This window comes from Miniopterus natalensis, chromosome 13 (assembly GCF_054644295.1).
Source record: "Miniopterus natalensis isolate mMinNat1 chromosome 13, mMinNat1.hap1, whole genome shotgun sequence".
NCBI classification, from domain to species: Eukaryota; Metazoa; Chordata; class Mammalia; order Chiroptera; family Miniopteridae; genus Miniopterus; species Miniopterus natalensis.
This window is the reverse complement of record NC_142093.1, coordinates 38,113,199-38,140,470: the sequence shown is the minus strand read 5'-3', so window position 1 is coordinate 38,140,470 and position 27,272 is coordinate 38,113,199. Positions and strand designations below refer to the sequence as shown.

The 27,272-nt window shown below is 44.5% G+C and overlaps 1 protein-coding gene across 1 annotated transcript in view; it reads right to left on the bottom strand.

Annotated features, from left to right (window-relative positions):
• ANTXR1 (ANTXR cell adhesion molecule 1) overlaps positions 1–27,272 on the bottom strand; it is a 196,480-nt gene that overhangs the window by 41,769 nt on the left and 127,439 nt on the right. The window contains exons 14-17 of the mRNA XM_087823606.1: positions 22,825–22,866; positions 14,533–14,628; positions 13,077–13,244; positions 1,962–2,042 (exon numbers count right to left, since the gene is read on the bottom strand). Of these exons, the coding sequence (XP_087679732.1) occupies positions 1,962–2,042; positions 13,077–13,244; positions 14,533–14,628; positions 22,825–22,866 (387 nt within the window). The remainder of the gene's footprint in view (positions 1–1,961; positions 2,043–13,076; positions 13,245–14,532; positions 14,629–22,824; positions 22,867–27,272) is intronic.

Sequence of the window (27,272 nt, the reverse complement as noted above, 5' to 3'; positions counted from 1 at the left end):
TCAAGGAGGTGTTGTGTTTCTTGAAAGCATACAGAAAATCTTCAGATGTTAATACAGACTATCACTCAAAAGAAGTGAATAAGAGATGCAATTTAGGTGTAATTTATTAGAAGAAATTCTATGTTTTCATTCGTTGTTGCTGGATTTATTCCATCAGTCGGTTCTTCTATCTTATATATGATAATATTTCTTTCCATCCCTCTTGTTTCCAAGCCCCTCCCCCTTCTCAGGTTGACCCAGTTTATGAATCAGTTTGGGCCAGACTGGTCAGTGGAGAATGAAATATTAACTGATCTAGTGGAGATGTTTTTCAGTTGCTCTGAAATGGGCTTGTACCAGCATGTTCTGTCACAAAAAATAGTACTTCTGACCCTGAGTGTAGGTAGCTTACTATTTCTTTCTTAATCTGTTAGCTGAGTCTCATGCATGCTAAAAAAATTAATTTTCCACAGAAACCAGATGTATGGTTTATAAGGCCAAATACCACCCTGAATGTAAAGTTTATGGCCTGGGCTCATTTCTCTAAACTGTAGAGTTTATACTTTAAAATTGGCTCTAACAGTGTGTTTTTGTTGACCTTCACAGACAAAAATACAAATTCCATATGTCATGAAGGTCAAGGTGGCCAAGCATTTCTATGACCTGGTTTCTTTCATGTCATACTTACCTGCTCTCCCTGCAACAACCTGGAGCAGGAACAGCTCATTGGGCAGTAGCTTACACAAACTATGACACTTTTGACCAAATCCCTTCAGCCACAAACCGTCCATTGTCAGCAAGTGTGAAGGAGAGAGGCCTGCCTAACAGGGTCTGCCCTCACGCTTATTAGTTGTGTTGTGTTGAAGAGTGAGTACAGTAAAGATATGGGCACATTCGGTACACGCTGGTTGCAATATGGTTTGAATTTTTGCATAAAACCTCCACAGGAAGTAGAAAAGCACAATGTAAATAATTATAATAATATTTGCCATTGACTGAGCATGACTATGTGTTCAATATTGGCCAGATGCTTTATAAGCATTACCTTCTCCAACCAGCCACACTATGAAGTAGTTAGTATCACCCACTTTATAGAGATGGCGTTCAGAAAGGTTCAGTGCCTTGCCTGGAGTTAACTTCCAGCCAGGGAGGAAGTGAGGTTCAAACCCAGCTACCTGCTTTGAAGGGAGCTTGAGATCAGACACCTTCATTCTGCTTTTGGGTGAATGTGCCTGATTCCTTGAGAAGCAGATGGAAGATGCAGCTGAAAGCTGAGAGAGAATTTGGCTCCAAGATTTGCTCTGTTAAACTTATGGAAGAGAGACTTGCTCTTATAAATTGTGGCAATGACGTGATCTGAGCAGAACTGAGGTTATTTCCAGTGTTGATACGATCGGAACAGAACAAGTGATTCAGCACCTGTTTCCTCATTTACAGAATGAAGACATGGGCAGATGGCTTCTCAGGCCTGCTGGCTTCTCCCTTTCTAAGTCCTCTTCGTTGGAGATGCTGCAAGTTTGGTCTGGACAGTTTTGGGGAAAATCTTACCAGGATAGAAGGTCCTCCTATGATTTTGGACCATTTGGGCCCAACAGCTGCTGGAAGATGGTGGAGTTTTCTGTGGTCCCATTCCCTTGCCCCATCTTGTGGCCCTGGCATCCTGTTTGTCACCACTGCCCAGTGTGGTGGGGAGCAGAGGGCCTTTCTCCTGGCCTGGTCCAAATTCAGAACCAGCCCCTCTTTACCAATAAATCAAGTTCAGGTCCTAGGGAGCTAAACCCAATCTATTTCTGTCAAAATCCTTTTCAGAAAGGCAAGTCAAAACTCAGCGTCTTATAAAAACACAGAATTTTGTAAACTAGTATCTATTTGTCAGTGCATGAGATAATCGCTGGATTTGGTTCCCCGGAGTCATTCTAGCTCGACAAAGACAGAGGGAGACAGAAAAAGACTGTGTGTGTGACACCGTTATGGAACCCTACCGTGTCTCCCGGCTGTGGACGCATCACTGACACGCGATCGTATCCTTTCCTCAGTAGGACCCACAAGGCATCGAGCTTTCCCTGAAATAAAAAAAAACGCACCAAGGTTACATATGAAAGCAGACCAGTGGCCAGCACAGACATGTGGAGCTTCTATGCTCCTTTGCTCATGTGAACAACACAGCACCGGCAATGTGGCTGTGACGGGGTAAGTGACTCTCTAGTCCAGGGGTGGGGAGCCTCCTACCCTCGGTCCATATATGGCCCATTAAATCATCCCAGCCATCACATTAGGGGTGAGTTAAATGTTTGACCAAATATAGCAGGCTAATTTTTAAGTTGATAATTTTGTATGACCTTCGAATGACGTTTTAACTATCCAAGTGGCCCTTGGCAGAAAAAAGGCTCCCCAGCCCTGCCTAGTCCCTGAGTTTAGAAACAAAGGAGAAGAGACACCTTATAGAGGACACCCGCTGCTCATGCAGTAGATACTGGGGACCTCAGTGCAGCTCAAGTTTACAAACACAGAGAAACTCAGTCAGGCTGTTGGCTTTTGCCCTTGTTGCATTTCTGGGCATATCCTAACACAAATCTATATTTTCAACTTTCATTAGAGTTTCTTTTTTCCCCACTTGGTGCCCAGAGTTCACAAATGAAAACGATGACAGATCCTGGAAAATTACTAAACAGAAGTGTCTAGAGGGTAAGACCAATGTAGGGCCCCTGGTGTGTAGATACCTGGCTATCCCCTAGGTTCACTCAGGAACAATGACTTGCTCAGGAACCCAAGGCTCAAGGGACATATTACCCAAAATCACAGATTATCCCAGATCACAACCTCTTTGGAGTTGAGGTAACTGGTTGAATTTGAGAAGAGTGTCTTCCCAGTATAAGCTGAAGGCAGTCTCATGCCTCTGGCCATTCTAGTGCCCTAGGATGCTGAATGGAGGCTGGCTTCTGCCATTGCAAATACCAAACAAAAAGACATTTATTTACTTTTGTTCTTAATATTACCCTTGGCTGGTGACTCCATCAACAGGCAGGAGTCCCCTTTACTTTGCCTCATTTTTTGTCATCGCTCTTGCAGTAGGCAGAAAAATCCCCTCCCCAGCTTTCAAAGATGACACCTTATTCTCCGGCACCCATGAACATGTTACCTTCCACAGCAAAAATAACTTTACAGGTGTGATTAAGCGAAGGATCTTGAGATGGGGAGATAAATCTGGGCTATCCGAGTGGATTCCATCTAACTACATGGGTCCTTAAAAGAAGGAGGCAGGAGTGTCAGAGTCAAAGAAGGAGACATGCCTACAGAAGCAGAGTGATCCAAGTGACAAGGACTCAACCCACTGCTGCTGGCTTTAGAGATGGGAGGGGGCTATAAGCCAGTGAATCTGCCTCTCAAATCTGCAAAAGACAAGGAGACAGATTTTCTTCTAAAGCTTCCAAAAAGAATGCAGCCCCGGCCTCACCTTGATTTTAGCTCAACGAGACCCATTTTAGGTTTCTGACTTCCAGAACTGTAAGATACTAAATCTGTGTTGTGTTAAGTCACTAAGTTTATGGTGATTTGTTACAGCAGCAACAGGAAACAAATACAGCCCTTATCACTCCCTGACATATTCTATGTTTATTTACTTAGCATCTGCCTTTGCCAACTAGGATGCCAGCTCCATGAAAGCAGAGGTGTCATTGGTTTTGTGAACTGCTGTGTGCCCAGCCTTTAGGACAGCATCTAATGCTCAATAAATATTTGTTGGATGAATGAATGTACTCAGTGTCACTAAGTGCTGGGTTAAGTGTTTTGACATGTGTCTTCTCATTTCATTCTCCCAGCAGTTCCAGAGTTTTATGGAAAGGAAATGGAGATTCAGAGAGATCAACTAATCTACCCAAAGGCACACAGCTTGTTCACTTGAGAGGTGTGATTGGACCCCAAGTCTGTTTAATTCTAAAGCTCATATACTTCCTACTGTACTGATGGCAGATTCTTCCTTGTGCAATTTTTCTGGCTGGAGAGCCCAAATTTATTTATTTTATTTTTAAAAAATGTATCTTTATTGATTTCAGAGAGAGGAAGAGAGAGAGATAGAAACATCAATGATGAGAGAGTCATTGATCGGCTGCCTCTTGCACCCTGGACTGGGGATCAAGCCTGCAACCCGGGCATGTGCCCTGACTGGGAATCGAATGGCGATCTCCTGGATCCTAGGTCGATACTCAACAGCTGAGCCACGTCCCACAGGGCTGGAGAGCCCGAATTTAGATCCTTTAGAACAGATATTTTAAACTGTAGGTTGCAACTCTTCAAGCACTCATGAAACAATTTTGTGTGTTAAGAACAGAATTTTTAAGAAATTAAATAAGATAGAAAAGATCAGAGTAAATTGCACGTGGTGAGGATAAATATTATTTTGTGTGTGTATGAGTGTATGTGTGTACACGCACACAAGTACACTCAAAGGCAAATACTGGGCCAAAATGTGTTTCCCACCTGGGTCTCGGTCAGGCATGCTGGGGAGCACTGATCTGGAAGAGTCTTTGAAAGATAGCTCTGGAAAGGCTGGGGGTGTCTGGAGAGTTCAAGTTCCTTGACACAAAGCTTTCACAGTGGCAATGCTAATTTAAGAATATCATCTCCAAGACTTCATGTTCTGAAATTATTTTCTAGTGGGTTATATTCAGATACCAAATACATGCTCTTGAACCTTTGTCAACTGTTGCTCAAGTTCTTGTGGGTTAAACTCTGCCTTGCTAAGCGCAGTGTTTCTCATCTCCTTTGCAAAGTATTTACAAAAGCCTCTGAAAATATTGTGAAATGACTAGAATGCTGTGTTCAGCATGGTTTTCTGCACTCACCCGTCTCAATCATCGTTACATGTTTTCCTTCAAGGTTCTTTGGGACAAGCATTTACATTTCAGCATATAACCAGGTGGATTTCCTGGAAGAATGCCTCTTTTTCTTTTTCTTGCCCTTTTTTGGGGGACTAACAGTATTTGGTTTTGTAAATCAGCCCACCCACCCACAGCATTCTGGGAGCTACTCGCTCAACTTTTTGACAAATGAGGGTCAATGAGGTGAGGTTGAAAGAAAATTTGGCTGTTGAAGCATATTAATTAACTCAGCAGAAATTTAAAGCTACATGCAGAGCAAAAGAGCAGAAGCCACCTGGATGTATAACACCAGGAAAATGGGTCGTAAATTATGTTTTCCTTTGTGTCAACAGATCGTAGTGTGATATTTAAGCACAAAATGACTGAATTCAGACTGCCTGAGTTTGTACTCTGGGTCTACCCCTCACGAGCTCTGCTGCCTCAGACAAGTGGTTTCATCTCCCTAACGCTTACTTTTCTCATTTTTAAATGAAGATAATAACACTGTCCATCCTATAGACGTGGTATAAGGCTTACAATTAGATAGGTACTTGTCTCATAGGAAGTATTCATTAAATATTATCTATGATCATGGTACAGTCATTAAGATGATCATTTGGGAGCCTCTGTACAAAGAGGGAAAACTATGCAATGCAGAGTGTAAGAATCCAATAATTTGGACTTTATTAGCATATCTCTCCCTATCCTCTCTTCTGTGCTTTTCCAACCACATTTCCCCCTTTCCCTCGAGCCATACTTCTTTTTCAACAAGACAATGTCTGGCCTCCCTGGCAGTGTTCAGTGGCCCCAACACTCCTCCAAACGTGCTCTCGCTAAGACCACCTATGGCATCCCGAGTGCCAAGTACTGCAGCCACCTTTGTGCCTCGTTTTACTTGATTCTTCTGAGGGATGTGATGTGCGGAGCTTCTCCCTTCTGCACACTGGCCCTGGGCTTTTGTGCCATCACCCTCTGCCTTCTCCTCCCTCCCTCCCTCTCTGATGAGTCCTTTTCAGACCCTTTTGCTCCTCCCCTCTGCCTACCCTCGACACAGTGGGGCTCCCCTGGGCCCCCCTCTAGTCTCACCCCCCGGCTGAGGCTCGCCCTGCGTGCTCTCATCTAGTCTCATGGCTCGAACTTCCCCCTTTTTGCTGATGCCTCACAAATTGTATCTTCAGCTTAGTCTGTTCTTCAGCTCTGGATCTGGGAATCCAATGACCTGCCAAATCTCACTTGCAATGTAGGCGTAGCACAGGTATTGAAAACCAAACATCACAAATTGAACTTTCTTTCTCCAAACCCGCTCTTCCTTTTTAAACCCCGCCTTGGTTCATGGCACCCCCCCATCCACATGGGCAAGCTGGACCCCCTCCCCACCTCCTCACATCCACACTCCCACCACACCTCGTGGATGTTCTCTCCGTAACAGCTGTCCAGCTGCCTCTCCCTGCCCACCCCTGGCCCACCATCTCCATGGGCGCTGCCTCCGCCCAGGCCCTTACCTTGTCACTCACTGGGTGAACAGTGTCCTGATTGGTCCTTTACCTTTAGGCTCTCTGTCCTCTCTCCTACTTGATTAATAACAGTTTTCATTGCTAGTCTAAATGAATGCCTTGCAGTTAATAAAATAAAGCAAGAAATATCTTAGAAGCAGTGTTAATTTGGACAAGTTGCCAAACCTCTCTGTGCCTTAGTCTTCCCATTTGTATAATGGGAGTAGTGTTCGATTTTACTTTTGAGGGCTGCTGTGAGGAGGAAAGGAGTGAGTGCACGGAAAGCCCTGGATCGGGCCTGACTTGTGGTAATGTACTCCATCCAGGTAAGCTGCTGTCGCTGGACTCTCCTGGCCAAAGAGAGACTAGCTAGTTCTAGTTATATCCTCAGTATTCTGAGGTCTGACCATCCCGCAAATGAAACTGCAGTCCCCACTCCATGGCATAGAAAACAGCCTGGGTAATGCACACATTCTATACCTCTATACCTCAGGGGGCTTTTTATTCGGGAGCCTAAGTAAGCTTTAGAATAAGTATGTTTATTCCAGAAGAGAATAAAAAATAACTCTCTAAAGCAAAGAGAAATGCATATCAAAGGCTCTAGGAGCCTTGATTTTTTGAATGTAGGCAAAAGCCTGTCATTTCAAGGCAGTGGCTAATGTGCTTATTAATAGCATCCCCTTGGGGCCAGAAAAGCCTTAGGGAATTCTTTCAACCGTCCCTGGGCTTCACCAGAAGTCTGGGGAGGAGCCTGCGAGTTGACTCTACCACTCATCTCAGCTTCGAGTGTCCACCACTCTCAGGCTTCTCCACCAGACATATTCAAGATGCTGGTCCTCACTCTCCAGGAGAAATGCCCAGCTGCTTCTGTGAACTAAAAGATCTCCCCAATCCCCTGGGGACCCTCTGCCAGACTGTATTAGCTGACGTTTAAAAATAGCCTCCTTTCATTTGAAGTTGAGACATTTTGACTATTAAGTGAGAAATTTACCAATTCTAGGCTCCCAACGCACCTCAGCCTCAGACAATAATTTCTAATCCACAAAGTCAGACAAACTGGAAGTCCTATGTCAACTCGAGCTTTTGTTTCTTCCTAAACAATAAGATTGTGCCAGGAAGGTTGATGCCACCGTCATTCGAAGCACGTGGTGCATGGCGTGTGGGGCTGGGTTTTTCTTTCCGTTTGCTTTCTTTTTTTTGGCGAGCAGCAGCTGTGTCTTCTTTGCTGGCTCGTCTGCCTTAGCCAGGCGGAAGTTAGTCAGAGGCTGAGAATCTGGAGCGTGGTTCGACTTATAGGGCCCTTATAGACTAACACTGGAACCTTTCCATCTTAAAATATATGGTAAATATTGTGCTCCCTGTCTCCCTTCAAATGAAATAAATTAATGCATGAAGTTGGAAACTTTCCTACACCTCCCCCCATACATACACACACGGTAATTTCTGTTTGTTCCTTCTTCTGTTGGTCTTTGTTTAAGAAACATTGGGAACTTTTCTAAAAGGTAGTGATGAGGGACAAAAAATATCTGTTCAGCATCAACAGCACATCTGACAACATTTAAAGCTCCGTAGTGTCTTACTGGTCTACCGACAGCTTCATCCAGTACAGTTTCACGGTTATAAGGTCAAGGGGCTAAAAGGCCAAGGACAACAGGTGGGCCTAACAGAAAATGAGCAGGACACCGCCCCTCCCGGGCCCTGCAAGAAGCATGGGCCGGGCTGGCTTTTGCAGAGAACAGCCAGTCTGCCTGGCCAGCCAGGGTCTGGCTTTTGTCCTTCAGCTGTCATTTCTGTCATTTCCAGTCATGTGGAGGGGCTACTGGAAAATGAGAAAAATGGTTTCTCTGAAGGCTGCAAGCCTTCCAGCAAACCTGCAAACAGTCCTGGTTTTAATCTATCGGTGGCCATATATCTGGGCATTACTTAACTTGTCTGAAATGGTCAGTCCCAATTTAATGAGAAACATGGGGTGCTGTAAATCCAGGGGGTGGAAACCAAGCTAAGGCAAATTCAGGCCAAATAGTCATGAGCCTGGAATGAGGAAAGGGTGAAGTGTGGTCAGCGTGGTCAGTGCCTTAAATTAGACTGGGGGACGGTGGAGAGAAGCCCACTGCGGACTCCTTCGCTTGATGAGTTCCCGCTGGGTTTGCTTAGCAAATGTGCCCACCTGCTTCTCAAATCTAGTTCACGAAATGCGTGCAAAAAGTGAATCAAATGCAATACATTAAAAGATGTATTTGAGCCCTGGCCGGTGTGGCTCAGTGGTTGGAGTGTCGACCAAGCACAGAAGAGTTGTGGGTTCTATTCCCAGTCGAGGGCATGTACCTGGGTTGCAGGTTCGATTCCCGGCCCTGGTGGGCACGTGGGGGGGGGGGCAACCAACTGATGTGCCTCTCTCACATCAATGTCTCTCTCCCTCTCCCCCCCCTCCTTCCCTTCCACTCTCTAAAAATCAATGGAAAAAATATCCTCAGGTGAGGATTAAAAAATATAAAGATGTATATGATTCTGACCACTTTTACTGGAGAACTAGGAGTCTTCCCAGTATCCCAAGTTTTGCCCAGGGTAGGGGTGTTCTCCCTGTTTACAGTAGGGGCAGAGTAGATCGGTTTGTCTCTGCGAGCTACCTGGCCCCATCCACTCCCTGTGGTTCTCTACCTTCCTGGCTCTGTGCCTTGGAAACCTGACCTCTTCAGATGTCATCGTCCGGTTTCCCTTTGGTTTGGCCAATAAGTGGCACCAGAAGGAGATGAGAGGGCAAGATTAGGGAGAGGCTGGGGTATTTATTCCTTCTACTCCCCCCTTGACCGCCTGCCTCCAACAGTGGGTGCTTTCTTACAAGGCCCCTGCACACATTGCCTTTTCTTTTTCCCCCTTTTTCCCCATTTATCCCTTCTATGCCCTCTCCCACCTCCACTCTGCACTGCTCCCCCCCCGCCGCATTCATCACATTGTTGTCCATGTCCCTGAGTTCTCTCTCTTTTTCTCCCCTTTTTTGCTCAATCCCTCCCCCCACCAGAGCTGTCTGCCTGCTCTTTCTATCTGTCTGTCTCTATTTTGCTTAGCAGTTCAGTTTGTTTATTAAATTCCACATATGAGTGAAATCATATGGTACTTGTTGCAAACATTTTCGGTGATGGGCCAGAAAGTAAATATTTTAGGCTTTGTAGGTCAATAGGCAAACGAAAGGAAATCATGTAGGCACTTATACAGCCATTTAAAAACATAAAAACCATTCTTAGTTTGTGGGCCATATAAAAAGAGGTGGCAGGCCAGGTTTAGATTGCTGATCCCTCTCTATGGCCACAGCTCCCATTGGGAGACTTCAGCTCTAGGGCACTGGCTCCAGAGACCCCATCTCTCCTCCTTGCCCTTAGGCCTAGGGGTGTAACAGCTCCCACTGTCACTGGCCCTGGGTGCCTCACCACGGCTGTGGGTTCCCTTAGCCTTCCCTGACCACACCTATGTTAGTTTAACTCTTCTGAATGTGTCTTCTGTTTCTTGCCTGGATCATGACAAATCCAGTGAGATGGTTCAGGAAAGGGAAGCAGAGTTTACGGTACTTCATGAGGCTAATGTTTTGTCCAAGGCCTAGAGATGTCTGCAGGCACTGGGGCTAGAATGGGGTTCATCTTGGAGCATGCATCATGTTAAATAGTATAAACACTGACCTTCTGGTAGGAAGTCTGCCCTGCTTCTGGACAAACAGTATACAATTTGATTTTTGAGTTCCTTTCTGTGCTTCTACTTTCAAACCTCCTTGTTTGGGCCCTTTCCTTATCCCACTCAGCCCAGATACACATAAGATGACCTCAAAGAGATGGCAAGAAGAATGTCACCTTCCTGAGACCAGGAAACCTAAGCGATCCACGTGAGTCATAGGAGACAGTCTAACCGGCACGAAACTCTGGAAATGGTTTCATAATTACATCCTATGCCTCAGCTCTTTAACAACAGAAGGTGGAGTCCCTACTCTGTGCAGGTACAGTGCTGTTTACTGCTGGTTCAAAGATCAGTTAAGCATAACTGGTGCCTTCCAGGCGTCAAATCTGGTGGAAAGAATATTCATAAACATGAGCAGTCACACCAGGGCAATTGTACATCTCCCACCTACCAGTGTGAACTGAGCGAGCACTGGCATGAGCTGCTCTGCAAGCAAGAGGCGTTCACCCTTTCTCAGGTCCTAACAAGGGAGTCCTGCTGAGGTGCTTAGTGAGCATCGCAGGTCTTTCCCACCTGGCTGTTTGAGTGATTCTTTGAGACTCAGATTCTCAGTCCCTTGGCATTAATCCAGTGTGTGTTTGTGGTAAAACAGACTGTGAAATCCAATGTGGGTCTCCCTACTGAGACTCCTGACAAATCAACAAGTATAATCATGGACCCTTTGCCAGACACCACAGTTCCTGCCCTCTGGGAACCTCTGTTGAAAGGCTGGCTGGGACTTTCTGTGACAGTTTCTTAATGGGGCTTGCTAAAACCCAGATAGCTGGGCACCATCCCCAATGTTGTTGATTTAGCAGATCCGGGTTGGAGCCTGAGAATGTGCATTTCCAACAATTCCTGGGGGTTGCTGATGCTGCTGGTCCAGGGACCACACTATGAGAACCAATAATTTAACACAATGAAGGAAGCTCAAGAGCAAGGGCTGTGGAGGGAGTGGTAATTGGGGCAACAGAAGGGTATCACTTGGGGAATTTAGATGTGAAATTTGAAAAGGGAGGCATTGGGGGAAAATGGAATTTCACTTAATGAAAATAAGTGAGCAAGGTATGATGGATGGAATACTTTTGAAAGCCTTTTGTGAGACTCTGAGCCATTAGGTTTGAGACATTAGGCCTGGGAATCCATATTTTTAAAGCTTTCCCAGGTGCTGCTCATACTCGGCTAGATTTCAGAACCTCTGTAGACTCAGAATCCAGGGATGCCTGGCACGTAGTAGATGCACAATAAACACTCAGTGAATTGATACTAATTCCAAGTGGCTGGTTGGGAATGTTTTTAGATTCCGAAACCTAGTTGTCCATGTCCCTATTTATTTCATAAAACTCAGTCCTAAATCACCAGTTAATAGAGGAATAATGTGCCGTCAAGTACAAATTAGATTTTTCAGACAGGATTAATGTTCTCTCAACGTCCAAGAATGCAGAAATAAAGACCTGGTTATAACCAAATATGTTGTGTTAGTCACAAGGTACAGATGGCTACAAACGGCACCATAGAAAAACCTCTCTTCTTCGTCTCTGAGATCCTCGTTGGCTCCTTTCTGTCTGTGCACCCACGCACGCCACTGCACGCTTCACATTAGAAAATAATTACAAGCAAACAGCTGTTAGTCAAGCAGCTACATTTCGCCCACATCTTTTCAGAGTTCAACCCATTGCCTCAGGGGTTTTATCTTAAAAAAGAATCTCACTGTTTTAAACACGGCAAACCAAAATGAAAATACATTGCAATTAGTGTGGGCATGAGCTGGCTTGGCTGGGAAGAGGCAACTACCAATAAAGTATCACTTGCTGTTTAAAATGGTTATTTCTTTTGATTTCATTGGAGATGGGATGTCCTAAAATGAACAAATAACTCAGAGAATAATGAATATTATTTTGGCTGTCATTGGAAGAGGGGTCAGGCTATGTGTGTGTGTGTGTGTGTGTGTGTGTGTGTGTGTGTATGTTTGTGTGTGATAAGAGCTGACTCATATACTAAGTCTTTCATTTGAGGTTTCGGAGTTCGTCCAGTTCTGTTTGGAGCACAGATCTAGAGGCTGTAGACCTGAGTTGGGGATCTTGGGTTCTAGACTTAGGCAGAGCAAGGGCTTTGCTGTTCTCAGTTTTCTGAAAGAGTTTTATGAAATGAAGGAGAGGGGACAGATTCTCTCAGAGTCTTTTCAGCTACGATTTTCTCATGTTCTTTGACAACTGGCATAGTGCAGATGTTAATGGGCAAGCCTGAAGAGCAAGGGTACTGAATGAATCACATATATTCAAAGCCATTTGTACCCCAGAGCAAGAGAAAGAGGCCTTCAGAAAGCATGAACTGCCTCCTATGGTTTAAACTTCCTAATAAGCCGAAGAGATTTTAAAGTTTGGGGCTGTGGCAGGAAGGGAGACGGTGGAGAAAAAAGGGGTTTTGCTCACAGCCAGAGAGAGTGAGTTCCAGATGGATATTCAGCGCAATCCACCAGTATGTGCTGATACACTGGTGGGAGGCGGACAGGTTTATGTTATGGCAAGAGAACTAGAGATTAGGCTTTAAGGGGAATCATTCCATTTTTGTTAGTTAATGAAATTGCCTACCAATGAAGTGAGATGCTATAGAAATTTATGAAGATCCTCTGGAGTTACAACCCAAGTCTACTTTCATTCCACTACTTGCCACAAAGAATTTATATGCATAAATGCATAACCCATGGACACAGACAATAATATGGGGAAGGCCTGGGGATGGGGCAGACGCAGGGTGGAGGGGGTCAGTGGGGGGGGGGGAAAGGGGGACATCTGTAATACTTTCAACAATAAAGATAAATTAAAAAAATAAAAATAAAAATAAAAAGCCTAGTTCTCAATCTTGATAATGTGGAAATGGAGAAAAAGTAAGTACCTGTATTTTTAAGTTCATGGTTTGAGAAATTTGTTCCATTGCGATAATCTGGAATTTGGTTTGATATTTTACCATGTCAAAGAGTCAGATTCTTACTAGGTAAGTGTTTTATCAGGAGTGAGGGTGGATTTTTGAGTAGAAAGAAACACACCTTGATGGGAGAGTACCACTTGCGGGGGGAGGAGGGCCGGCGCATGTTGTTGTTGAGGTTCCGAGGCTCAGGGAATTCGTACTCCTGCTCTGGCATCTTGACTCTTGCATTCTTTGCCTTTTCCAACTTAGCACCTTCTTCTGTGGAGCCCTTTTCTCCCCAACGAACCTATATGAAATAACATACAAAAAATCAAAATGACAAAATAAAATATGATGCCCCAGAGAATGGGGATCACAAATACATGTGTGATAGGCAATGCAGGGGCTCCCCAATCCTCATCTTTGGGCTTTGAGGGCCAAGGAAGACAAAGGTGTGGAAAAAGGGAAATGGGGAGGGCTGAAGAAGTAAAGAGAGTAAACCATGTGGATGGATATTTAGGGGTAAAATTGTCCAGGCTGTGGAGACAGCAGGTGCAAATTTTTTGCAGGGCCAGGAAAAAACTTTGAATTTTATTCCAATGAGAGAAGAAACCACTGGGGGGTTTGAGCAGATGAGCGATCTTCTCTGATTCATGGTGGGGAAGATACGGGGGTGCACAGTTAAAAGGTTGTACCTGCCATTTCTCCATCTGATGCCTCACAATTCACATCCCCACTAGACCTCAAGTATGAGTTTTCATCAATTGGCTTGGGTCTTCCATCACTGAGTAGTCAGCACATAGATATGAGTATAACAGTCCACCCTTATCCATGAGGGATACATTCCAAGACCCCCAGTGGATGCTTGAAACTGAATAGTAGCAGGCCCTGTATATACTATGTTTTTTCCTATATACACTTACCTATGATGAAGATTAATTTATAAATTAAGCACAGTAAGAGATTAACAGTGATAATTAATAATAAAATAGAACAGTTATAACAATATACCATTATAAAAGTTATGTGAATGTGGTCTCTCTTTCTCTCAGAAAACTAGCATGAACTTCTTTTTCCTTCTTGACAATTTCATGAATTGAAGATTCATTCTCATGATAGGTCTTAGCATCTTTAGCATATGATTTTTTTCTTTCTTAGTAAGTCAATAATTTTTACCTTTTCACTTAAAGGAAACATTTTATGGCTTCTCTTCGGCACATCCGAATGGCCAGCATCACCACTCCTAGGCTTTGGGGCCATTATGAAGTAAAATCCGTTACTTGAACACCAGCACTGCGATGCCTCCCCGGATGGCCTGATAACCAGGATGGCTACAGTGACTAACCTGGGGGAGCGTGTGCAGTGTGGATACACAGAATAAAGGGGTGATTCACATCCAAGGAGGGATGGATGGGGACAGTTCGAGATTTCCTCATGCTACTCAGAACGGTGTGCAACTTAAAACTTATGAATTGTTTATTTTTGGAATTTTCCATTTAATATTTTTGGACCACGGTTGGCCGCAGGTAACTGAAACTGTGGAAAGTGCAACTGCAGATAAGGGGGGACTACTGTACATTCAGCTGTTCTCTTACCTCCATCCTTTTAATGCCTCCAACACCTCTTCCACCATAGTAAGAGGCATCCACCGTAGGCCACTTTTTCTTAGGCAGACCATCATCGTCTTCCTCCTGCAGAGAGATCGTGGACATGAAGGAAGCAAAGCACAATTGCCGTAGGTATGTGTCCACGGCGGCAATAAGGACAAGAGTAGATGACCTGGGTGACAGCCAGGGCTACCTCTTACTGGGGCCTTGGGTGAGTCACTTAACCTTTCTAAGCTTACTTTCCTTCTCTGTAAGTGGGAATAAAAGCAGTACTACCTGTAAGGTGTGGCACCATTCTGGGACTTGTTCTCAAAGCAGTTTCTACTGCTTTGTAGGTAACTCATCTCATCTCATCTCATCTACGTGCTGATGTCTTGTGAATTTATATCTTCATCCCTGACTCCTGTCAACTCCAACTGTTGACTTGACACTGGGACACTAATAGTCATCTCAACAATAGCACACCAGAGAGAAGTCCCGATTTCCCCACTTAAACCTGCTTTGTAGTCTTCCTTACTGCCTGGGAGTCATTCTTGAATTTTCTCTTTCTTTCACTGCCTCTCCCCAACCCCATCTCAATTTATCAGCAAATTCTCTTGACTCTACTTTTAAAAGATCCTAAATCTGTGACTTTTCCAACTCCAACTCCATCACCAAACCACCACACTGGGCCTAACTCCCAATAAGCTTTCTCCTGGATACTGTGGTAGCCTCCTAACTGGCCTCCCTGCTACCCTCTGATCGTTCTATGCTTCCTGTAACCCATTTTCCACAAAGCGGAACCAAATCCAAACCCTACTTTTGCCTTGTGAGCTCTGGCCTTTGCTCACCTCCCCAGCCTTTTTCCTCACCACCCTCCACTTCTCCCCCACTCCAGCCTGCTTGTCCTCTCTCTGTCCCTCCAATGCTCTGAGCACTGTCCTGTCTCGAGACCTGGGTACAAGCTGTTCCCCTGTCTAGGAATGCTTTTTCCTTGGTCTGCTCATGGCTGGATCCTTCCTATCACTCCTCAGGGAGGACTTCCTGGAATCCTTCTAAAGTAGCCCCAGTCCTTTCACTCTATTGTTTTATTTTTAGTTATGGACATTATTATGGCTTGGTATTTATTTACTGTCTGTCTCTCCATGCTGGAATGTAAGTCCCCTGGAAGCTTTTGTTTGTCGTGTTTACCATGGTGTCCTTAGCTTTTAGAACAGCACCCAACGTGTGGTAGGTGCCCAAAGATTATCTGTTGAATTTGCAAATAAATTTAACAAGATGATTCAAATAAAGCAATTAACTCAGTGTCTGCAACTCAGCTCAGTGACAGAAAATTGGCATTTATTATATTTTTTTAGGATGAAGGAAGAAAACAAGAGGAACTTGTAACTGTATAAATGGGAAAGAGAAGACTAATTAGCAAAACTTCTCATAGTGCTACTGCAGTTATTCTTGTGAGAAACAGATCACAGTCTACAGCCATGAATGGCTTATAGGGCGGTGGCATGGTTTCTTTGGGTAGAGAAAGAAAGCTAAAAAAATGGGTCTGCAAAACAGAGGAATGAGACAAAGAAGACGAAAGTGCTCAGAGCAAGCCTGCTTGTGTTGGTGGTATCTGGGGAGTCAAGCACTCAGGGTGGAGTCTTATGTAGGGCCACCACTACGTGCAAAGGGGAGTCCCATGCAGGAGGTAAGGTACAAAGCACAGGCAAGTGGTCCACAGAAAAGAGAGCAGAACCAGAGGTGATGACAAACAAAACAGTAACATCCTAAGGCACTGAGACTCCCTGGGTGACTTACAGTGCTTAGGTTGGGCAGGATCCTTTTGGAATTAAAAAAAATTTTTTTAACATGTCTTAAAGGACAGTGATAACAGCAGATCAGAGGACTTGCAAGGTTCTGGCAGCTGATACTTGGGCTGGTCTCTCTTTCTCTCTTTTTAAAACAGAGCTGTCCTTCTTCACATGGGACTGTGAGTCCTGAAGGCAGAATAGATTCTGTTGATCCTGGTATTCTAGGTCTAGTACTAAGTCTGGTACACAGTAGGTGCTCAATAAACACATATCGAATTTGTGATAACCATAATTGAAAATATGTAGTCTTTACCATGTATGTGCCAGTCATTCTTCTAAGTGGTTTATATGTATTAAGCCTTTAATATCACAATGGGCAGTGAAGTAGGTGGTGCGATTATGCCCATTTTAGGAGGAGGAATAGAGAGTGTAAGTGACTCAGGTCACCTAGCCTGTTTGTGGCAGAGCTGGATTTGGGCCCAGGCAGCCTTACTCTTGTTTGACTGTTTCTCAGTGTTGGAATTTCTGGCTTTTGTCCCTTTGTGCTTTGCTTTCCAACCATTTGATGGTATCAAATAAATGTTAGTTCTCTACTTCTTAGCCCTTGTAGCTGCTAATTTTAAAGACTTATCATTGTAAAATATGACAAAATAATAAAATAAAAATAAAAAACCTTAATAATAAAGTAGTTCACAGTATTTTGCCTAATGACATAATTTCAGAAGGCTTGTGATATCAAACCAGGAACCTTAGGCATCTTACCTATATAGTTAAACTTCACCACTAGAGGCGGATGTGTGTGTCTGTGTGGCTTCAAAATGTGGCTTCAAAAATCCTGGGCACCCTTGCCTAGTGCCATTTTTTAAAGGAGGAAGCTAAAATTATATCACCCAAAGATGAACAGAGCAGCACCAAGAATGTAAGAGATTCCAAGAATAAAGCTGCTTTATTCAATAGGGGACTGAAATGGTTTGATGAGTCTCCTAATTTTTTAAATGACAAACATGAGAGCCCATCTAGTTGAGTCTTTCCATCGCCCAGAACTGGACAGTCAGATTCAGAGCAATGAAGAGACCAATGGAGTTGAAGTTCTGGTTTCCACTTGCACACCCAGCTGCCCTTCCTCTCATCCCTTCCCTTGCCCAGGACTTGCTGCTGCCCCGTTTCTGGGCTGAGCCTGAGTAAGGAGCCGGGGCCGGCCTCCTGCGCATGTGCAGGGCCCCTTTTCCCACAACAGGAAATGCCAGCACTTAAATCAGCTCCACGTGCTCCTGATCCATCAAGCCTGCCGTTTAATCCCCTGACCCAAGCTTGCCTGCCAAACTCAAACAACAGCAAAAGACAACACGGAGGCCCAGGGTTTGACCAACGAGAGAGTCAGAATTTCCCTGCAGTTACCATGGCTCTGTTTACACATTCTAGCGACGGGAGGGTTTTGCAATCTTCGGATGAGAAGGGAATCTTTGATGTGTCTTTGGCCAAAAATTGATGGAGTAAATTCACAGTCTCCAGCAATTCCACTAGGAAAATCGGCAGCACCCGAGGTGACCTTCTACATCTAATGAAGTACAAGCGCTCTTGGCAAGTTGCCCTCGCTGCCCTTCAAGGATGTAGCAGGGAGAGGAAAACTGCAATATAGAAATTCTCTATGATTATTGGAGAACAGATGGATAAGCTGAATTGCTTTGTGTGAGCAAAGCCACAGGAATCAGGGGTTGGTGGGCAGTTGACAGAAGATGGGCAGAAAATAGTGGAACTGGGTTACCACTAAAATGCTAGGGCCCACCTTGAGGAGATGGCCGCGAGACCCTCCCAACAGTGGGAACGACAGTGATGCTAAAGAAGAGGCTGTTTAACATTCTGCCAGAAGTTATTCATTGTAAGCACATCTTTTAAACCTTCAGCAAAAGTCCCTATGCAGATGGCCTTGTGCCAGCGGTGCCTTCCGGGGAGTGCAGGAATCGGGCTTTTTAGATGGTGTCTGGCAAATGAAGAAGAGGAGATATCACAGGAGAAGCAAGAAGTAGGAGTTAGTGGTGCCTGGAGAAACCGCAGAGGTTGGGGAGGGTGCTGGTTTCCCATCAGGGGAAGTTATGTTTAATTCTTAAAAGGATGTGGTAGCCCCAGACATCCAGCTGACTGATGTTTGGGTCACACAAGCGGCAGCACATTTCTCAGATGGTAGAGGCCCATCTGACCTGCTTGTCCTCAGGCAGACCTGGGCATGTCCTCGGTCACAGTCCTGCGCTAGAAAGAAATAGCTGTAGACTCTGAAGTCGGATGCACACACTGGGTTCGCCCCCAAATGGGTTAGTCCTGTGCTGCCCTCAGACACTGAACTTTTCCGTCTTTCCAGTCATGCCAGGCTTTTGTACTGTGCTCCATGCTTCAACATTTTCAGTTCCTTGTGCTTGTAACATCCCTGCCTACTTCTTCTACACATCTTTTAAGATATGGCCCAAATGTAACATGTTCTGTGAAGATCTCCCGGAGTCCCCAGAAAATTTAATGCTCCCTTCTTTTGTCCCCCACAGCTCCTTGTAGTGACCTCCCCTCACTCAACAAATGTTTAACTATTTGTTATTAAGCAAATCAGTGAGTAGAAGGGTGAGATCTCTCATCCCAGGGCTGCCTCACTCCTCTATATAGACTGTGCTCTGGACAACACCACAGACTTGATGTGGACAGCGCCCCCTGGCATTGTGCATATGGTGCTCCTCTTAGACTTAATCTACAAGTTCTTAATATTCCTGCTTCTATGATATCCAGATGGCCAGCTTGACCCAAATAGGCTTTCAAACCCCAGTTCACTGCAGGTACCAGAGAGAACTTAGGAGCATGTAACAGAAACAGAATCGAGCCCAAGGAAATAGTTTTAAATCAGCCTTTGAATTCATTTAACATTTCATTGAACTGTAGCACATCTTAAATCCTTATAATAAGCCCTGATAGCCCCAAATGAAGCCATTCCTACCTTCTCTCACTCAAGCCACTGTAGCTGAGCCCCTCTAAGCTAGCACAGTGTTATATTTTGAGAAAAATAAAGAGAATGTAGCTGTCAATGAGGTCATTTACATTTATAGAGGAGTAAGTTTTGTAAAGGTGATGACATGAAGTAAGTAAAGGACAAAGGCCACAGAAACTCCCAAGCCCAAGAGGCTCTGAGGGGCTGAACCTAAAGTAGAACCGGCTGTCTGCGTCACCTGAAGTCTTTGGGGATAATCCATAGAGGTCACCCTGTCACTCTTGGAGATTAATTCCTAGGAGTGATCCGAAAAATCCAGCAACACCTCTGTTTGTAAATACAAAAATTCCAAATGACCTAAGATTTCCCTGTTCTGAGCTGCAAAACATGTCGTGGCACCAACATACCTGTTCACATATCCACAGTGACTAAGGATGTCGCAACACCTATCCTGCATTCTTCAATAAAGAATAGTGTGTTTATTATTTTTTAGAAGCAATGTTTCTTTTTAAACTATTGAAATATTGAATACTGAATTCTGGGCCTGTTCTAGGACTTCTTTTTGATGTGTACACGTGTGTGTGCATGTGAGTGTGTATCAGTGTGCAGTTGATGCCCACTGGCTGTAGCGTGGCCCTTCACCCCTCCAGAGTGGGAGGTCACTCCTGCTGTCTGCGTAGCCGTAGCCGTGAGGGGCACCAAGACTGCTGCTTGGTCCTAGACAATTTGTATACTTTTTTCATCACTCAGTTATTTTCATCTAAAAAATTCTTGTCTCAGAGAAATTGTGAGGGTCAGTGAGCATGATAATAAACCTAGAAATAAGTTCATCATTCAAAGGCAGGTGCTTATTGTTAATTGGATGGCCATCCAGTGTGAATGCCTTCAATATACATCTCTCTCCCTCTCAGAGTCAGAAAATCCATGGAAAGCGCCTCTACTTAGAACTATGCCATCAGCTGAAGTACCCCATTATTGGATTCTCCCATAAACTGCCATTTATTTGGAATAACTAGAGACTTAGTGAGGAATTCTCATCCTGCTGCCAATTAGAGAAGAAGTGCCCCTCTGAGTTGTTAAATTTAAGCTTCCTTGCTTTTGTTGAGATCTCGAAATTTCAAGTATTTTTTCTTTGTCTCTCTTTATACAGAAGTATCACTGTTGGTTGCATGGAATCTCAAAAAGTCATGACTTTTTATATTGTGCATATTGATAATCCCTATTAAAGAGGATCACTGTGAGCACATTGTAAAGTTGTGTTCATTCTTGAAGTTTAGTTATTTAAATAGTAGATATTCTTCCCTTGGGATATGATGCTAAAAGAGTTGATGGAAGTTGGGATAACTGATACTTAACTTGTTCATATATATGGATGGCAGAGAGTGTTTGACTTCATATAGGTAATAATTGAGTATTAGACAACGTGTTAAGCTCTTTGGGGATAAATAAAAGATGAATTACATATAGGACTTGATCTTTAAGTAGCTAATGGTCTTAAGCTTTAACGCAGAAGGAAGAGTCAACGAAACACCTTGGGAATGCAGAGAAGGGAGAAATAAGAGATTAGTTCCGATGACAGGAATTACAGTGTGGTTTGTAGAAATAGCAGCACATGAGCTGTGCTTGAAGGACTGATAGGATTTGAACACAGGGAGCTGGGGTGGAGAAGGCTGTCTAGATTCAGACTATGATTTTCAGGGCATTGTGTAAAATACTCTGTGTGGGCTAAGTTATATTATCTGTTTCTGTAAGATTTCTTTATTTTTTTCCTGCCAAAACACATTAGGTGGGAGATTAGGGCTTCTAAACTCCCAGGGCCAAGGGCCTCTCAGGGCCAAGGTACATGCTAAGGTACTCAGCGCCGCCTGCAGCCCGCCTGGCCAGCGCAAAGGCTTGTTTAGGTCTAACACACCCCTTGAAACCTCAAGTATCCCGAGGTTGTCATTCTGTTTCAGAAACCAGGTCTGTCTTTCTCAGGTGAAATTTCTCTAAGAATATTAGATGCAACTGGAAAAACTCAACTATTTCTTTTGCTTTCAGCTATTTCCTGGTATTTTTCTGGTTGGAGCTTTTACCCTCCACCAAAATTATGTTGTTGAGTAAAGAGCTCATTCTACACATACCCATAGAGCTGTCTGCGTGTGTTGTCCTATGCTAGATGCTGGGGTCTGGGGTAAGCCCTGCCCCACAGTCATGTACCTAAGTCCCCCTGCATATTTTGGCCACAGTAGCTGCCACATCACCTTCCAAAGACTAATGCAGAGCCAGCACCAGAAGAAAGGGCAACGGCTCCTCTAACTGCACATAATGAGGGGAGGGAACCCTCCCCTTGAGGCAAACAGACCAACCTCATCAAGAGTTTCGTGACCTAGTTTTCTTTTGGAAGTATAAGAGACAGCTGCATAGAACAGAAGCACAGCCAAGCTGGAACCTGCTGAGCTAACCGCGGTGCTTTCTCCTGAAGGATTAGGAAAAGGCTTTCATGGATGTAAAGAGGGCTCCCCGCCTCTTCTTTGCACAGCAATGTAATTTCCTCCCCTGATTTCTGGGCAGGAAGTTAGCATTCCAACAAGATGTGCTTTAATTGATGGCAGCTAGTAAATCCCTTGGCTCCCATGCGTATGGTTCAGGATATAAGAGCCACATGGAATTTTAAATTTAATCATTCTTTCTGTATGTAGGAAACTTGACAAAGGCATTGGGAAGAGGAATGGTGACAGGGTGGTGCTTGGTTTGCACACAACAAACTTTAAGGATTGAGGACAATGAACTAGAAATCTCATCATTAGAGCCGTTGGTCCCACTGGGTTTTCAGACCTGGACCCTGGTTTCTAAATTGGTGAGTGTTGCTTCCCGGGAGGCCAGGTCTCCTGGGAGTGATCGGAGGACCAGGAGGGCCACTGGCCAGGCTCTCCTGCCCCCAGATGCTCCTTCTCCTCATCAGCCTTCAATGCCTCCGCTCTACTCTACCCCAAGCAAACTGCTCACTGGCCAATTTATGGTGGAGTCTAAGGTATTTTTCTTCCTTCAAATGATGAGAATTTGAGAGCAAAGCCAGGATATTAGCGTATCCCCTTCCAATATATTTTCATTGCTTCCTGGCAAATCTTTAGGTAACATTGTTTTAAATTAAAGAACAGGCTATTCCTAGAATCACTGATTTCCCCTGATTTACACACATAAAGCATAAGTCTCTGCAGGGAGAAAAGAACCCCTAAAGTGTCTCTTTTAGAGGAAAAATCGGTGCCCTGGAGCTCTGAATAATTGTATTGATAAAAATATCTATGTTTGCATCTCAAATTCTATCTTTGCAAGGAGAAAACCTTCCAAAACTATCTGTGACTGCCAGTTTAGTTCAGTTCTTATTCATCTTTGGTTAAGAAAGAGCCAAAGACCTCCCTCCCTGCAGCTTCATATGCACTGGGGGCCTGGGCTGGCTTAGCTCTGCTTTGCAAGGGGCCTGAGTCTCAGGCCAGCCCACCCAGCTCTCCGCCCCACTGCACCACCCTGTCCACTTGGTTACACCCTGCTCTGGTCACTCACCTCACTTTCCTCAGCAGGGGGTGGAGGCATCTCCTTGATAATCTGAAAGAAAAAAAAAAGAACAAGTCAGTGGAAATCTCCAGCCATCTGCTTTCCAAGAGGCCTGCTCTCAAGAGGTGGCTTTGTAGTGTGGCCATAATTACCATCGTAAGAGGTCCAAGCAAGGCAGGCTTAATCAATGCCATGATGTCTCTTTCTGGACAGAATAGCTCAGTTAGTTAAAGCACGGTCCAGGCTGAGGGTTCCATTCTCAGCTGAGTCTGTTGTGGTTTTGTATAAAGAAAAAATGTTTCATAGGTAACAGTTTCATCTCTTACTCCAGGTAGCTATCTTGCAAATTTATTCACTCATTCATTCAGGCCTGGAATCATTCACCCATCCATCCAAACAGCTATGTATTTAACAAATAATTATACACAACAGAGGTTAAGATGGTGCTGCATAGATAAGTCAGGAATGGACCACACTCAAACTGTCGGTAGCCCTGTTAACTGTCACTGGTCTCAAGTGGTGCCCACCAAAGAAAGGTACAGGGTGTGACAGTCAGGCAGACCGATTCCCAGCAGTGGGCAGCAAAGAAGCGGTAGCCAGGATATTTTTTCTGGGCTCTGAACTGAAAGGGGTAGAAAGATTTACATAGCAACATTATAAGACTGTATTCTGCAATTGCCCTGTCATCGAGGCTGAAGAGACACATTTGGACACTCTGGGCAGGCAGCAATTGGGAACCCTTTCCAATCAATGAGAGGATGAATGACACATGGCAGAAGGACCGGGAAGGAGGACAGCTGGATGGCAGTAAGCAACCTCTTCTTACTCTTGTGTTCAACTTGCACACCTCATTTATAAAAGGAGAGCCCCTGCAATTAATTGGAGTCTTTTGCAAGGCAGTTTAGCCCTGATCTACTGTGACTCTAGCATGTCCTTTGGTGGCTCCCTCCTCTCATCTCAAGCTTATTATTGGAATTTTGGGTCACCAACATACAGTCCTTTTCCTTGGGAATTCTGGTAAATACAAGCTCATTATGTATCTTTTGATGTCTTAGGGTCAGGGCTGTTGTGGACCGCTTGTGGATGGATGCTTGGGCACTGCCCACAGGACCAGTTCCTTAATCTTCTAGTTGGAGAGCTCTCCTGGCCTCAGGGCAGACCGCATACTAGGCACCAAGCTCTTCCCTACTAAGCTCATATCTCCTCTGACTTAATGATTATTCTGGGATCTCATTTGGGCTCTGATTTCCACTGTTATCATCCATGCTACCATTATCTGTAATGCCATCTCTGTATGTTGAGACAGGCTACTGCCTTGAGGCTCTATTAACAGCAGCCAGGGGACTGGGAGTCCAATCATCTAAAAGGACAGTATTCAATTAATTAAGAGGCAGAGGCTGAGGCCTCCAGGGGCTTCGAACTCTCATTTCATCTGCCTCCACTTCCTGGCCATTGTGGGAAGCCTGCTGAAGGTCTCCGGAAAGCACGAAGCCATGATTTTGCTCACCCACTCAACGCTGGCTCTGAATTCCTTCAGGAGATCTCTGGGGAGGGCCCTTACTGCCCAGTGCTGAGTTCTCGTCATCCCAGGAGCCCTGATGACTTAAAAACAGGAAATGCCTGGGAACGGGAGGGAGAGGTGGGGGCTGGGGACAGCAATCTAGAATGTGCCTCCTCTCTTTGGACAGGGTTAGGGAGTGGGGTGGGATGGAGCAGGAAATTTGGGAAGACAGACAAATGATGACAAGGGCGCTGTGGGCATTACACAGGAAGGACCCTGGGATGTGGACGTTCGGTGCAAAGCAGCTAAGCTTTTGTCTTCACTGGGCTACCAGCTGCCTCCCTCACTGCCCGCAGCACAGTGGAGTTGTCAAAGCAACCCCAGGCCTGCCTTTTCTTACAAGCACAACATGGTAGAACTAAATGGCAGTGCTGGGGTTGGATCTGGGGACACTTTTCGTATTTCTCCTCTCAAGGCCAGCCCCACTTCTCCACTTCCTGCCGTCTTTAGGCTGGGTATTTGGATGGGGAGAGGTGACCGTTTGCCTCCTTGGTATAGCTGCTCTGGAGTCTTTTGGGGATTAATGGGTGGACTGGTGAAGTAAAAGAGGGTAAGAAAAATGAGGTGGAATAAGGGACTTCTGAATTCTCTTAGTGTTTCTTTGCTACCCGAACATTTCTTGAAACTGTCTCTGCTGTGCATTGGGAGATATGCCTCCTCTCCCCACTTACCGGTGATTTTAGCTCTGATTTTACCGGTCTTTGTTGAGCTAGACATGAGATGGGGCCAGATTTGACAAAGACTGTTGTAAGGGTAAAGGAAAGAAAGCCAGAAAAGATCAGGTAGAATATTATTCAACTGAAATCTTACTGGCAACAGTAAGTCAAAACAAAATCAAGTTTTTATGTGCACCTCTTAGTGTGGCTGATGGAAATGGTCACGAGGGAAGGTGTGGAAATACAGTTAGCATGGCATGAATACCATGGAAAGATCATACATGCCCAGGTCCCTTGTGACACCTGGGAACTTTGGTTTTAAGAGTCAATTCAACGGTTTAGGTCTCCATAAAGCTGTTTCTTAAAATTTATTTTATAAAATGTTAAGGTGAAATAAAACACCTGGTGAGTTTATTTTGTTTGTTTCTATTTCTCCAGAAGTATTCAAGTTCAGCTCCTAGTTTGTATGTTTTGATACAAAAAGAACTGGTTTGTTCTTTTTTAAAAAAATCCTCACCTGAGGCTATTTTTTTCCATAGCTTTTCAGAGAGAGTGGAAGAGAGACAGAGAGACAGAGAGAGAGAGATGTGAGAGAGACACATCAATTGGTTGCCTCCCATCCACGCGTACCCCAACTGTGGGTGGGAATTGAGCCTGCAGCCGAGGTACGTGCCCATGACTGGAATCGAACCCAAGACCCTTTAGTCCACGGGCCGAAGCAGCTCTAAGCGCTGAGCCAAAGCGGCTCGGGCATTGCTTCGTTCTTGCTAACCCAGCTGCGACGGGCCTTGCATGGAGTGCAGAAGGCGGCCTACCCGGTTTTAACGGGGCCTCTTCCTCGCCCAGGTGACAGCCACGCTGGCTGTCTAGACGCTGCCCCTGAGGTCGTGAGCGAGGGCAACCCGCTGCATCGGAGGCAGGCACGGGGCTCAAGGAGAAGGCTCTGATGCTGACAACAGCAGAACAGCACTTTCGTGGCATTCGGTCTTATTTGGAACCACACGAATAGCTTTTTTTGTTATGAAAAGAGAAACTTGGCAAAACAACAAAAGCTGGATTTCTATTTTAAGCCGGTGCAGGGGAATAACAAGACGATGAGTCACAGCCATCCACCTCTGTTGTCGTGACACTTGGACCTAAGAATGTCCTTCCTTCCGTCCCGTCTCCGTAACTCAGAGCCACAGTGCTACACTGTATTCATGTCCACCAGGAAAATTCATGTGTTTATTTTTTTTAAATCAAGCAAAAGCGCTATATTTATTGTAGCATTACTTTAATTAAAAATTTAACATGCTTCAAATGGTGGCGTTTTTGAGTTTAATTTTTAAAAGTGTATTGTTTTATAAGATTGCAGTTTTGAATGTTCTGCTCTGAACCTCTTCCCCCATTAGTCCGGTTATTTTCATGGGGCTGAAATTCCATATGCAGGGGTATTTTTAGGAACAGCCTTCATGTTATAGGAGAAGTGATGGTATTTAGAGAATGTTCGGTGTGCTTGCTACTTTGGTGTATGGTTAACTTTGGAGACAGAGAAGGAGAGACCGTTGGCCCGCTCTGACTTCCTCATCTGATTTATGGTCTTTTGTGCTTTCCATGTATAGTAAAACCCCACGGGACCTGAGTAATCATAGCCCTTGGGGTTTTGGTAATTTTGGATTATGAGCTCATGTGTAGTTTGCATTTGCCTATGGGAATTCTATGAGGACTGGTTTGAGGGACCAACCTGCCAGAGAGGATTCACGTTTCCTTCTGCAGATTCCTAAACACTTCTAAACTGTGATGTTCTCAGCTTGTAATTAACAAAACCCCAAGTAGTATATATCTGAACTTTAAAAAAGAGAGGTTATGATTCTGAATTTTTAGGTACATGCACACACACACACACACACACACACACACACACACACACACACATACACACACACCAAACTCATAGCCCATTCTTTCACTCAAGGTCCCAGTTTTAGGCAGAAGACCCAGTTCCAACTCCCAAACTTTTGTGGGCCTATGTAAAGCTATTTAGACCAAATGCCTAGGTTATTTAGATCAGAAAATCCCTCCTAGGACCACCATTGCTTTGAGGTCAGCTAACCATAAGAGTTCCAGATCCATCTTTATTTTGGCCTTAGAAATGTCCCCTATTTTCTTGTGAGCCTGGCTATACATTTAAAACAACTTTTATTATATTTTTTCCAGGAGTTTTTACTGTTTGTCTTGATTTTGTTAAGCAGTCCACTGTA